We start from the raw sequence: 13,035 nt of genomic DNA on the forward strand, positions 1-13,035 counted from the left end.
GAAAGAAGAAGTTAAACTTTCTTTTGGCTGCAGTAGACTGATACCAAGTTCCTTTATTCATTCGATGGTAAAAAAAATTACCACCACGCGCACACACACTCATATAGTACAGAATACAGTGCCTTTGATCTGCAAGCAAGATCTGACAGATGATATTTTTGCTCGTACAAAGCACTTGAACAGTTTGCTTTTTAGGGTAATTGACACGGTGCTGCGGACTCACTTTGACCCTACCTCCCCTGTGACTAACCCAGGAGATGCAGGGATTGAGTTTGCATTCTCCGACCACATGGCGATTGCCAAGCGTAATTATAATTGACCATTTTTTGTTTGTTTAATTGTGTTTTTTTGTTGTTGTTGTTTTCCCCACTAAACACAGGTTGTTACTTTGCTCCTCATTGGTTACAGTCTTGGGGGTCCTCCGGGCTCTTGAGCTGGTGCTTCGAGTTGATCTTGCCTATCTCTTCCAAGGCGCTGGCTAGTGAGTCAAGGTCACCATTGTCCTGGTTCTGAGCTTCCCACAGGCTCAGGATGACGGCGGAGGGACTCCTCTGCTTCGCAAAATAGGACAGGTTCCTGGCGGCAGAAGGGGGGGGGGGGGGGGGTCAATGTATCGCTTGACTATCAAAACGACTGTGCTTGCGTTTGAAACATGAGGCGAAATATTCATCTTGAAAGAGAGTGGGTGCTGGATTAGGAGCATACTGCAAGGCAGGATTGTTCCCCTATCTCCAGCATGTTCATATCAGACCAGAGATCTAACTGCCTAACTGAAGTGTTGCATATGCACAGATCAGCCATACCACATTGCATCTCAGGGAGTAATTTCACAGTATTTTCCATCTTAAAAAAAACAGGCCTTTTGCAAGCGACTTACAATTTACAGTTTTTTTCTGAACCTAAACTATACTCTCAGTTAAATGAAAATCCACTAGGGGGCAGTGTGTCAACACAATGACCTATGAACCATTTTGGGCTTCTCACAGCTTTTACATATAGGGGCAGGTGCTCCCCCTTTGTACGTAAATGCACGATTAATCTTCAAACACTATCTTCAAAAACACTCCCTTTAGCAGATATCATCTAGCCAATCATCTAAATGATCACCAGTGTGAGGGCGTGCTACCCTGGCTACATGAGCCACAGGAAAGAAAAACAGATAAGCGTGGATGACCACAGCTAGGTTTTCAATTAACTCTCTAGCCTTGGATACAGCCAGAGGTGCTTTATCTCCATATGTGCACCACAGACCCTTACCTCTCTATGTGGAGCTTCTGTGCTAAGAGCTGCCAGTCCTTGCCTTTAGCATTGGCAGTGTCGAAAGTGGCGCAGATCCTCTGTCGGATCGACAGCGGAATTTTGAAGGCTTTGGCCCCTGTGTGCGAGGTGACTGTGCAGTCTGCCTGCATAAAATATGGAACCGTCTGTTTTTCACTCTGAGGAGAAGACAAGCAGAACAGGGGGGAAAGCACAGAGGAGTCACAACAGTGTCTGACATTTTGGAATGCCTGAAGGACGTGCACTTCAGCCACTTCAGTTGACTGCAAACCCCCAAAGACCTTCCCAGACTCGTCACACAGCATTGCGTGAACATTCCACTACAGTGTTTATCTATTGATGGTATGGGATGGTTAAAGGCAAGAGTAATGAGGAGCTGGCAGGATTTGTATTGATGCGGTTCTGTACTAACCTCGGCGACAGTAGTGTAGACCTGCAGAATCTGCTCATGGCCCTTGACCTGTCGTACGCTGATCTTGCAGGACAGCTGAGTGGTGGCCGAGCTATATCTCTCCAGTAGGAAGGCACAGTGCAAGGGTTGCTGGTTGCTGCACCACACTTGGGAGAAGGAGAATTCCTGAGGGAAGAGAGAGAGAGAAAGAGAGAGAGAGAGAGGTTAAGGGGGGAGGAGGAGAAGGGAAGGCTGGGAGGGATGCCTAGACGAGGCCTTCCTGTCTGAAAAGTGTCCTGTTCTCCCCGATAAGATGATTCAGCCTCTGCCCTTGCAAAGGACCGAGCACGTAGCAAAATAACACATCAACATGAAACGCGCCGGCGGGTCTTTGAAGTGTTCTTCAGAGGGAGATAGAATGTGTGTGTGTGTGTGTGTGTGTGTGTGTGTGTGTGTGTGTGTGTGTGTGTGTGTGTGTGTGTGTGTGAGAGAGAGAGAGAGAGAGAGAGAGAGAGAGAGAGAGAGAGAGAGAGAAACAGAGTGGAGAAAATGTATATAAGATGTATTTGTGAGGAATTATCTTAAAGCGGCACACTGAAAAGGCCACTTTTTGAAAAAGATACCTTGGTGGAGTTCCTTCAGAGACAAGCACAAAAAGAAGTCTGCTTCAACCGTAATTCTATTAATGGAACTCCCAACCTGAGAATTGGAAGTGCTGGATGGGGTTGCGTTGGTGGGGGGCTTGGGGGGCAGGGGGGGTGAAAGTGATGTGGACTTTGATGCATAATTAATTTGCCTGAATGGCACATCTGTGGGCAGCGTCCTTGACCTCCCCTGTGCTCCCCCTCCTCTCTTGCTGCATATTAAGATGACCTGCAACCCATTCATTCACGACACCGGGCACAGGGAGAGGAGGCATGAATAAAAGCACAGGGCCCTGGCTTGTCCTCGGAGGACTTAACCCCCACCCCCATACCTCCAAAGCCCCCCCCCCCCCCCCAACACACACACACACACACACACACTCCTTCCACCCCCCCTTGGCTTTGATCCTCCCCAGTGCAGGACGCCGCGTATAATGAAACTATGGGGGGAGAGTTATGGAGCTGGCTGGCCAGATTCTCCTTAGCGGTAAAAGCTGGCTTGATGTATGGAGAGGGCTGGAGCCATTACTCCACACCTGCTCTGTGAGATGGAGAGGTTAAGACAGGCTGTCTCCTCTCACTGCTGCTTATAAATAAAGGTAGAGGGAAGAGAGAAGAACAGGCCCGGCAAGGACTCGGTGTCCAAACCTTTTTTGTCGCCGCCTGCATACACTGACAACACTGGTATGGGTATTCTATAGGAGATGGACATGAACACAGTGTAGGATTTGTCATGTAGATTAAAGTGACCGAGACAATAGGATGGAAAGGAAATGTTGCTACCTGGCTGCCACATTCTTTTGCAAAACCAGAGATGACACTAAACCCATGTAGAGCAAATTTAGCATTCTGTAGCCATCTAATTATTCTGTGATTAGGCACTCACATTAAATTGCTTTTATGCTCTCCAGTGTGTTGTACAGAGGAACAAGGTGAGCTGACCTGATACCCCTTAGGTGAACTACACAAGGGGCTTCAGCAGCACAATGGTTGAACAAACTGAACGCAAGTTATCATGGCATTTGCATCCTCACAAATTCTATTAGAGGCCAATGATAATTACCTGCTTCATGACAGCCTAATTTCATTACAGCTTGCCACTAATTGCATCACAGTTGCACAGTCCTGACACAACTCTGGACATTTACCTCAGAAACAGATGAGATGAATATAATACAATGCGATACAGAATCGCAGGGAAAAAGACAGTCTGCTTATACCTGACAGGTAGTGAAGGGTTTGATGTTCCATAAAAACTGGGGGAGGTCCTGGATGGACACCTGCAGACTGAGAGTGTTTCCTTTAAAGAGTAAAATCTTGGGCTCCTCCAGAAGCTGTCCACCTTTGCTCGTCTCCGTGGTAACCACACCCTTTGTTATCAAAGACAAAGGGAGACGAAAGGGAGATAAAGAGCAGAATGAAAAGAGAGAATGGGAAGAAGATAACATGAGAGATGCAGAGGAGAGAGAGTTAGACAGAGGGGGAGAGAGAAAGAGGGTAAGATGAAGATTGAGAAGAGAGTGAGAGGAAGAGAGTGGGAGTGAGAAATAAAAGAAGGGAATTTAGTACAGGCTCATGTGTAACAGAAATATGAAACATGCAGCATTCCCTTGAAAGAGAGAAAGACAGACAGACAGACAGACAGACAGACAGACAGACAGACAGACAGACAGACAGACAGACAGACAGTGTGAGAGAGAGAACAGTCAGAGCAAGAGCAGTACAGGGGGAGATAGAGAGAGAGAGAGAGAAGAAAGAGAGAGAGAGAGAGAGAGAGAGAGAGAGAGAGAGAGTGCAAGACGAGGAAAGACAATATTAAAGCACATTATTTACACACCTTGCATCTCCATGCAGTGGAATGAAAGACTCAGTCGGACGCATAACTCACACGGCGTGACAAGACAATAGATTGAGACTTTCACAACTCAATAGACCCAGGCACTGCCCCTCTGTTTGAGATGATATATTGACCGAGGCATCAGCCCTTCCACAACCATTCATCAGAATTCATTTCCATGTACAAAAAAGAAACCCTCTGATTTCTGACACCATTGCTTTGGTCTATGGCGGCACAGTTCGGAACAAAATCTGCTAGAAGCCCAAAAGAGTGACAGGTGATGCTACAGTGACGACTGATTTCCTGCATAATGTTTAGTGTCATTACCGAGTGAGATTATGGTAGAATATTGTACTCCTCCCATCGCTGCTTCTCTTGCAAGGAACAGGGGGTACTTTTGAAAAATCAAATCACCTGTCAGTCTGTCACCCAAACAAATAAATAAATAAACGGATCACATCAACCGACAAGACAACCATAAAATACAATTACACTGACGACTAAGACAAGTCTTCCTGGCTTAGGCCCTGAGTTTTATCTATGGAACATCTTCTGTTAACATTCCATGAAATCGCTTCTTTTCTCACCTGAAAGGCATACGGTGTGTCATCCACACAATACACCCGGAGGCTGTAGTCCATGGTGTTTGGCTCGATGCTGCCGAAGATGGCTAGCTTCATCCTCTTCACGGCCTCCTCAGTGAGCGCTTCGCCCACCAGGGCATATGAGCCAGGCTGGTCCAACAGTACATGACAGCAGTTGGCCTCCATTAGACAGTAACAGGATGTTGACTCATCCTCCACTGACATCACTTCCTGTAACTCGACAATTGGAGGTTATTTAGTGGGTGCATCTGTCCAAAACTATTTATGGATTATGTAAGCATACACTGAAGCAGTATTTGTGATCTTTGGAAATTGAACATTGTTGACATTGATGTTTCTCAGACCTATAGTAGGCCTACCATACAAGGTATACATAGGATTTTTGTGTTGCCTGCAAAGTATGCATCTCAAGGTGACTGATTAAACAGACTCTAGCTGAGTTCAGTAAATGATTCCTGGGGCTAGAGTTCAGACATAGAGAATGGGCCTCTTTTTTAATACATATGTATCTATTCATTCAAGTTGTGCAAATGAGATTCACTCATAAATCACTGGATACATCCTCTGGATCCAGAGAGAGAGAGAGAGAGAGAGAGAGAGAAAGAAAGAGAGAGAGTGAGGGAGGTTGGAAAAGAGAGAGCATGTAAAAAAAAAAAGCCATTGAGTGGAAAAGACAGGAGTAATTTACTAGATATTTTCCTGCAATTTGAGTCTACTTAACCAGATAAAAAGATTTTAAAATGATGTAAAGTGTGAAGATGCATGGAGGAAGTTGCGCTAGGAGACAATCTTTATTCCCATTAACTGCACTGGCGAGATAAAACATCTCCTGGGACTGTGCAGCCATTTAATGAAGTTTTATAATTTAAGAAAGTAATACACTTCACAATATGTTGAAAATTGAATTTAAATTCCCCATGTGATTAAAAAAAAAAAACATATTTACTGCACTGTGTTCAATTATAGGCTTTCAAACCCAGAATGACTATACAGACATGTTATAGTTGAGCTTAATGAACTGTTTATCATCTAATGAAAGCGCATAGCAGGTAAATGAAAGGCTACAGGCTAAGCAATCATATCCCAATGGCATCCTAAACTGGAATCAGACCTCATGAAGGAGCTCAGAGATAGAGAGACAGAGAAAGATAAATTGAGAGAGAGAGAGAGAGACAGGCAGAGAGAGATACTAAATCCTTTCCTATTCACATGATCACTGTAGAGCACATTGCATTAGCTTTGTATAGAATACTCAGTTTGGCAGGCTGGACCATCCAATTCTGCAATCACTTGTTCATGGTGGCAGGACACACATAATCCAAAAACACAAACTCGGCAGATTCCAAAGAAAGAGTGCAAATGACTGCTAATCACAGGGAGAAACTATTCAAGGAGAATACAATAACTGTGGCCCGGGAAATCCTTTAACGGACGTCCCCGAGTGAAATGTGTATAGAATAGTCAGTCAATAATCTGCAGTGTTGATGTGAGCGAAAACTTTTAATATACCTGGTGGCCAGCAGAACGGTCGGCAGTTTCATAGCATATGCAATTTCATAGCACTATATGAGGCTTAATGGGTTCTTTGTCCGCCAACTCTTTTCAGCGCATGCATTGACATTTTGCTCAGATTGCGTTTCCTTTCAAAAAAGATTTTCCCCTCTCGGCTTGATCATCAGGTAATTTGGCTTTGGAAGAGGGCACCAGCAGGTCTATTACAAATCTAAGCAAATAGCAGACAAGTGCAGACACATTAGCACAAAACAGATACCCTCACTCCCATCGGGGCTGACCACGTCTTCCAGTCTTCAAAGAGAAGTAAATCTCCCCCAATGACCTCTTTGGCAATGGCAGGACTTGTATGCCGATATGTCCCAGAGTGTGTGTGTGTAAGATATGGGGGTGTGTGTGTGGGGGGGTTAGAGGGGTAGAGAAAATGGAGGGGTGGAGGTGTAAGGAGGAATAGCAGTGGATTTATTGATAGTGAGGTCAGGGAGTGGCTTTTTAACCAGATAGATTTGTGTCTTTCATTTCTTTCCGGCCCCGGGTTCAGGCCGTGAAACATCCACACAACACAGCACTTTAAAAAATTGCCTTTCTAAGGCCTCCATTACAGCTCAATTTCTTATAACAATGGCATTTAAGACACAGGGTCTGTGGCGAAGCAAACTCAATTATTTTTCCCCCAGTAAGCACTCTTCACAATGGCCCCTAATAATAGCTTTGGGTCCAAATACAATGTACTGACACCCATTTCGTTTAGCCAGGCCTGTGCTATTACATTTTTCCTCTGCAATTATACTGTCTTTCATGACAACAGCATTGCTTAGGTACTCCATTTAAAACACTTTGACGAGTGATGGTGATGATGTTATAAACAAGGGCTCACTGAACAGGCATTACGCATCTTCTTTTTTTTTACCCTTTGCAGACCTTTTGCCAATTATAAGTATACGCCTACAATTATAAAGCCCTAAAAGGTTTTTGTCAGAAGTTAGGTGTAGTCAAACTCAGCAGCCTGACAAAAACACCACTTCTCTCCAGTGGCCCTTCCCATGCCCTCACACACCCCCACACACCACCTCCACAGGTCTTCAAACCACACATACCTAACTAGGGAATGCAGGAGAGCACTCTTGGTCGTGCTAACCATCACCTAACTAAGGAATGCAGGGAAGCTCTCTTGGTATTCTGGTATTCGATTCTGACAAACTGAAAATCAAGGAAAAACTTACGAACGCAACATATTTCTCTACTAGCCACCAGTTTCAAAAGATAAACCATACACAAGACTCTATACTCATAACCAATAATATTATAATCATACCAATTATCTGGTGGCGGAAAGAAGTAGCTCTACAAGTCAGTCTTGGGGATCAAAATGTGGAAATTATATCTGCAAAATGTTTTGCTACCCCAATGCCATTATCCCTTACTTATTATTATTATTATAATAACAATTATAATTTTTTTATTAGATTTTTTCTTCTTGATTTATTATTGGTTTTCATATGCTGTCAACAAGTGTATGTCCTACCTCTATGGGACAACCCCATTGATTCAAAAACTATTACCACTCACAAGGTTATTTAGTCCTCCAAATTAGTCCTTTTAATTAGTCCTCCAAATTAGTACTAGTAAAACACATGGATGTCAGCTTCTGTCTCCAAGACACATGACTGCATCACTGGTAGAGACAACTCCTTTTACTGATTGGCTGGATCATCTTTTCACCCCTCCACTACATTGCCTACATGGTTTATTGATAGCTGCTGGGCTGTGACGAGAATTTCACCCAACATTAACAGAAATGGAGTTCTGAACCAAAATCACCGACCCTACCTTGAAGAAATCCTGCCCTCGACATTACCCTCTGTCACTGAAAATTAGCATTTTCATCCGGTCTCAATTTCATGCTGTGTACACACGTGTCCTTAGGAGGAGTAAAAAAAAACGTCCAGAACGGAGAACGACCATTTTCTTTTTTTTTTCGAAAGCACTATCTGCCCTGCTTAAGGAGCCTCTAGAGAGGATCTCCCTGTGAATCTAGCTGCCTGCTAGTTTCACATTCATTGCAAGGCCAGGTCAGCGGTGGGGTCATTTCCCTGACACTTCCCCTGATTGCTTAAAGTCGACACCCATTCCGCCACGTCCATCCACCGCAGCCGATCAATACCCCAACAGCCCACCCCTCCCCAACACCCCCGGCCATCCAGGCGCAGGCTTTGGCGTCTCCACGTTACAACCCCTGTAACTGACAAACGTCTCTCTCGCGCTATTACACGCCGTAATTGTTTTCTCCTCTGGCATTTTTATTTTTTATTTTCCGGGAGGGCGTGCTTCCCCCTCTGAGTGTCTGATGTCCTCACTAAAGCTCCCCGCCACGCGCCTCTGATCAATCACTAACGCCCCCCCACCCCCCATCTCATATGTCGATGCCCTTGATCCTTCAGATGTCGCGTGTAGGAGTCTTACAGTATTCATGCACTCCATCAAATATTCATAATGAGCTTCAACTAAAAAAAAAAAGGGATCCCTGATCAAACCGAACAAATCCATCATGTGTAATGGAAGCAAACTGCATGCTGCATATGTCTGCAGTAGTCAGACAGTGGGACTTACCTCCCACTTGTTGTCCTTTGCTTGTCTCTTCAGCTGAATGTTCCAGTTTGCGGCGTTGACCTCGGCACAGTGGGCAATTGTCATTGCGACAGGGAAGGAGAGGTCGAGCCCCGGGGGACCGTATGTCACCTCTGGCGCCAGGAGAATTTCATAGCCCTCCGCTGCCTTCACACTAACACAGGAGGAGGAGGAGAGGCACAATAATCCAAGTTTAATGAATAGGAAGGCGTGATCACAACAACAACAACAACAACAACAACCACTAAAACAACAAAAGACCACAGACATTCTAACGAGCTGTGGAACAGATTTGGTATTAAAACAAAGGTTTCACGGCGATATGTATGGTCAGCAAGACAATGTTCATGAAAACTGAGAAACAAATGATTCAATCACTTAACGATGCAGTACGCAATTCAGTCTTGTTTTCACAAAAGGTTGTTGATATTTGAGCTCAACAGACAATGAAATGACACAACTCCTTTCCATACTCCTGAAGCAGCGCGTTGATTAGCTGGGATTGTTTATGGCTTTGTCAGAGCCACTATGTTTGTTTCTTTAGCACCAACACTGAAAGGACAGCTAGAGGACTACGAGGAGCAATTGGCTGAATTTGGCAAAACATGTATGGGATTAGAATCGTGGACTGTACCTTTAAAACATGAAACACACATTTTGAAGAAAGGCCTTCGAAATCCCATACATGTATAATTTAACTCCAAGAAGATACAGCAATAAGATACTTAATGCTTGATTTTCCACACCTCAAGAGAGAATCTCCTACGGCTAAGTTGCTGATTCACTTCAGTCTGGAAACGGTGTGTCTGCTGTCATTGGCAGCTCTTGCATATTCATCAGCCGCCGCGTATAATCTTGAGGCCATTATCTTTTCTTTCAATCGTTGCTTGTGGCCGTGCGGCGTGAAATAAAAGCAATTAATGAGGAAAAGCTAATGAAGAGGGACTATGCTGTCATGCAAATTCAAAAACAGCCAAACAGCAGCCTGCAGGTGTTTGCTTTCCACAATCGCTGCAGAGTCATAAAGTCAGGATAAAGATTTAAAGGCAAATTGGATTTGGGATCATTAAAAAAAACAAGGTTGACAATACATAGCTCTGCCAGAGGGACGCAACTATGGAGATGTTGGGGCGGGGGGGTGGGTGATCAGAAACATGCGTTCAATCTCTCAGTTCTTTCAGCTCTGGAATCAACATTCATCAAGAGACTGAGAGATGAAGCAAACAGTGGTAACTGTGGTGCTGCAGCAGAACAACCTTTTTCTTTTTTTTTTGGTACCTGGAATATAATGGCTCTAAATATGAGAGCTATTTAGAAATCATTTTCAAACCACTCCACGACGAGAGGAACAGCGACAAAAGATCTCTTTACACTGAGTGTGCCTACTTCATGTTGCCTCTCAGTAACTGCATATTTTACAGATACGTAAATTTTTTTAACCACTAAACTCAATTCCTGAGTGATTAAAGGGATTGTTGAAATCTCAGCGGTCCATGTCCTCCAGGCAGTGTACGATATATGCTTTCAGAAAAAACTGCTTTCAAACTGTTGAGAGAGACTCTGTGACGGTGTATTATGTATGACATTCTTCTTTATGCAGTAAAGTGTGGCTTGCTTACGGTAAAAATCAGAACTGTAGCAACATCACTGGCTATTTTGGACTAAACTTGGGAGAAATGTACCATAAACATGCTATGTGCTGCATAATGATCTGCATAATGATCTCTGCAGTACAAAGCAGCGCGTTGCCAAAGAAACAGAACAGAACGACAACTGAAGCAACTGGTTTGAACAACAAACCCTGGCACTGTGCATCAGAAGCTGAAATCAAATACAACAACATCTTAGGGCACTTTATCTGATAAGTATATCTCTTGATGGAGATGTTGCTTATTTAATGACAGGAAGCGATGAGCCAATTTGCCCAGGTTTTTAACTAGCATAACACTACAGAATACGGGCAAGCTCCTTGAGTGCTTCTGCCGCTCAGCGCCTCAACCCACTCCCTCTCTCTGCCTCGACTCCTCATCATCGCCAAGGGTCCTATCCAGCCGGCTCTGTGCCCTTTAACGAGGTGCATTATTCAAAGTGAATGACTCACCCGCATGAGGCTGAGGAATGGGCCGGCGAGGCACGCTAGTGCCACGGTGAGTGGCGAGCCAAACTTAATAAATGCACACATTACCGTGCTCCATTGGCCTTGACTTCCATTTGCTTGTAAGCCTGTTTTCCTCCGTGCAGCTGCTGTGACAGGGGGGTTGTAGGTGGTTTTATTTCTTTATTATTTATTTATTTGTACATCATGATGCCCTGCTGGTCTGTAGCAGCGAGCGCGGTGCATTGGTGCTGTCACTGCAAGCCAGCCTGACCCAGGGGTGATGTTTGTTGCGCTGCCACCTCGACAAGTGTTGCAAAAAAACAGGGACCCTGAGGCAACGCTGAACATACGCCGGCCATATGGCCTGCAGCACCTACGCTTTCCTCTAATCAAATCTCCACCCTTCTAACTGCAATTGTGGATTAATGCAGCGAGTGCCTGTGGTTGTGATGCAAATAAAAGTCAGTGATTGTAACCTTTTGGGAAATGCCCTTTCCTCCTCTTCCTCCTCTTCCTGCTTCACTCTCTCTCTCTTTTTCTCTCCTTTTTCCCCTTTTCCCCCTCAAAAGCACTTTGTTGAAATTGCAGCCCGAGGCAGGTCTTCCCCTCCAGAAAAAAAGCTTTCCTGACTCACAAGACTGAATATTACATAGGTACTGTGATGTGCACTGATGCTTTCCCAGGGCTAAGAAGCAGCCAGGGCAGCTGCTCTGCCATCAGGCCAGACTCCGGGAGAGAGTGGTGGTGGTGGGGGGGTGGTAGTGGTGGTGGGGGAGGGGGAGGGGGGTTTGGGGGTGCTTTTCCAGCCCCACCTGCTAGCAGATTTAGGTGTGACATCTGACACAAGAACATGGCAATGCACATTTCAGATTCCCAACAGCCAATCTGGGTAATTCATGCTACATGCTGTGTTGGTTGTCGAGCCTCTGAAACACAAGAGTTGCCTAGTCATTATAAGACACCATGCGAGAAGAGTTAAACTGAATTCAAGCTTCTCTCCCAGCTAGGGGAGGTGTAGCTCAGGGTCACTGCATTTCCTGAGTGTTCAAAACCCCTAATACAAATTCAAGTATTCAAGTACCCCCCCAACACCATATGCTTAAATGAAAACCACAACTAATGGATTTTAAATATCTAGGTGATTATTTTTTTTCCAAGGTGCCGCAGAATATCCAAACACCTTCAGGTTGACGGATTGATCGACTTGCGTTTTTGAGACGTAATAGATTTCCATTATAGTGTGGAGAGGAGATTTCAATGTGGTTTGTTTGGCTGAGCGAGAAGAAAGGATTCAATTCTCTGCAGACCCTCTGGCTGCAGAGAATAGACAGTGACTGACAGTTCTCAGGATGACAGCCCAGGAATCCCTTGGGCCAGAGCTTGGCAGTAAACATATTTACTTGCACAGGGGGTGGAGAAGCAGTTCAAAAAAGAAATGATAAAAAAAATAGAGGCGTCCCACAAATTGTTTATACCCCAACGATTTCCTGACTCATTTAGCTACACATTTCTTTTGATCTCCCCCATACAAAAGAGAATGTCAGTCAAATTTGCTAATAAATCATAAAGGAACAAAATGTGTAATTCTCCATTGTATGCTATTTTTTACGACGCTGGCATCCGTCCCACATCATAATGTTACGGGGTAACTAATTGGAGATGGTCTGTAATGACTGCTGGAATATTTAATGCTGTGTTCCTTAATCATGGGTTGAGAATCTGAGGAGCCCGTTTTATGCAGGAGGAAGTGAGGAAGTCACACCACCCTCAAAGATCGGTCTGGCCAATCTAGGGGTCAATGGGGTCATCGCTGGACATGCATACATAATATATGGTGTGAACATAAAAGACCTTGAAAGATTTACAGACAAATAATAAAGTTTCATGGGGGATTGGAGGAGACATGACCTATTTGCCACAGTATCACTCCTAAAATGATCAGGAAAATGAGAGGCTGACAGAAAACTGAGGGAAACCTTTCAGCTCTGTTTCAAAGGAAATGGGGAACTTTCAGACCAGCTAAGCCAATTAAGTGAAACAGC

At 44.5% G+C, this 13,035-nt stretch overlaps 1 protein-coding gene across 1 annotated transcript in view; it reads right to left on the minus strand.

Moving 5' to 3' along the window:
- Positions 1–395: 395 nt before the first annotated feature.
- The window catches only part of unc5db (unc-5 netrin receptor Db), a gene marked incomplete at both ends in the record, with an annotated part of 102,690 nt that continues 90,050 nt past the window's right edge, over positions 396–13,035 (minus strand). Inside the window, 6 exons of the mRNA XM_080852956.1 lie at positions 396–576; positions 1,258–1,436; positions 1,691–1,855; positions 3,534–3,683; positions 4,738–4,965; positions 8,878–9,049. Of these exons, the coding sequence (XP_080709082.1) occupies positions 396–576; positions 1,258–1,436; positions 1,691–1,855; positions 3,534–3,683; positions 4,738–4,965; positions 8,878–9,049 (1,075 nt within the window). The remainder of the gene's footprint in view (positions 577–1,257; positions 1,437–1,690; positions 1,856–3,533; positions 3,684–4,737; positions 4,966–8,877; positions 9,050–13,035) is intronic.

The sequence above is a fragment of the Sprattus sprattus genome, assembly GCF_963457725.1.
Source record: "Sprattus sprattus genome assembly, chromosome: 15".
NCBI classification, from domain to species: Eukaryota; Metazoa; Chordata; class Actinopteri; order Clupeiformes; family Clupeidae; genus Sprattus; species Sprattus sprattus.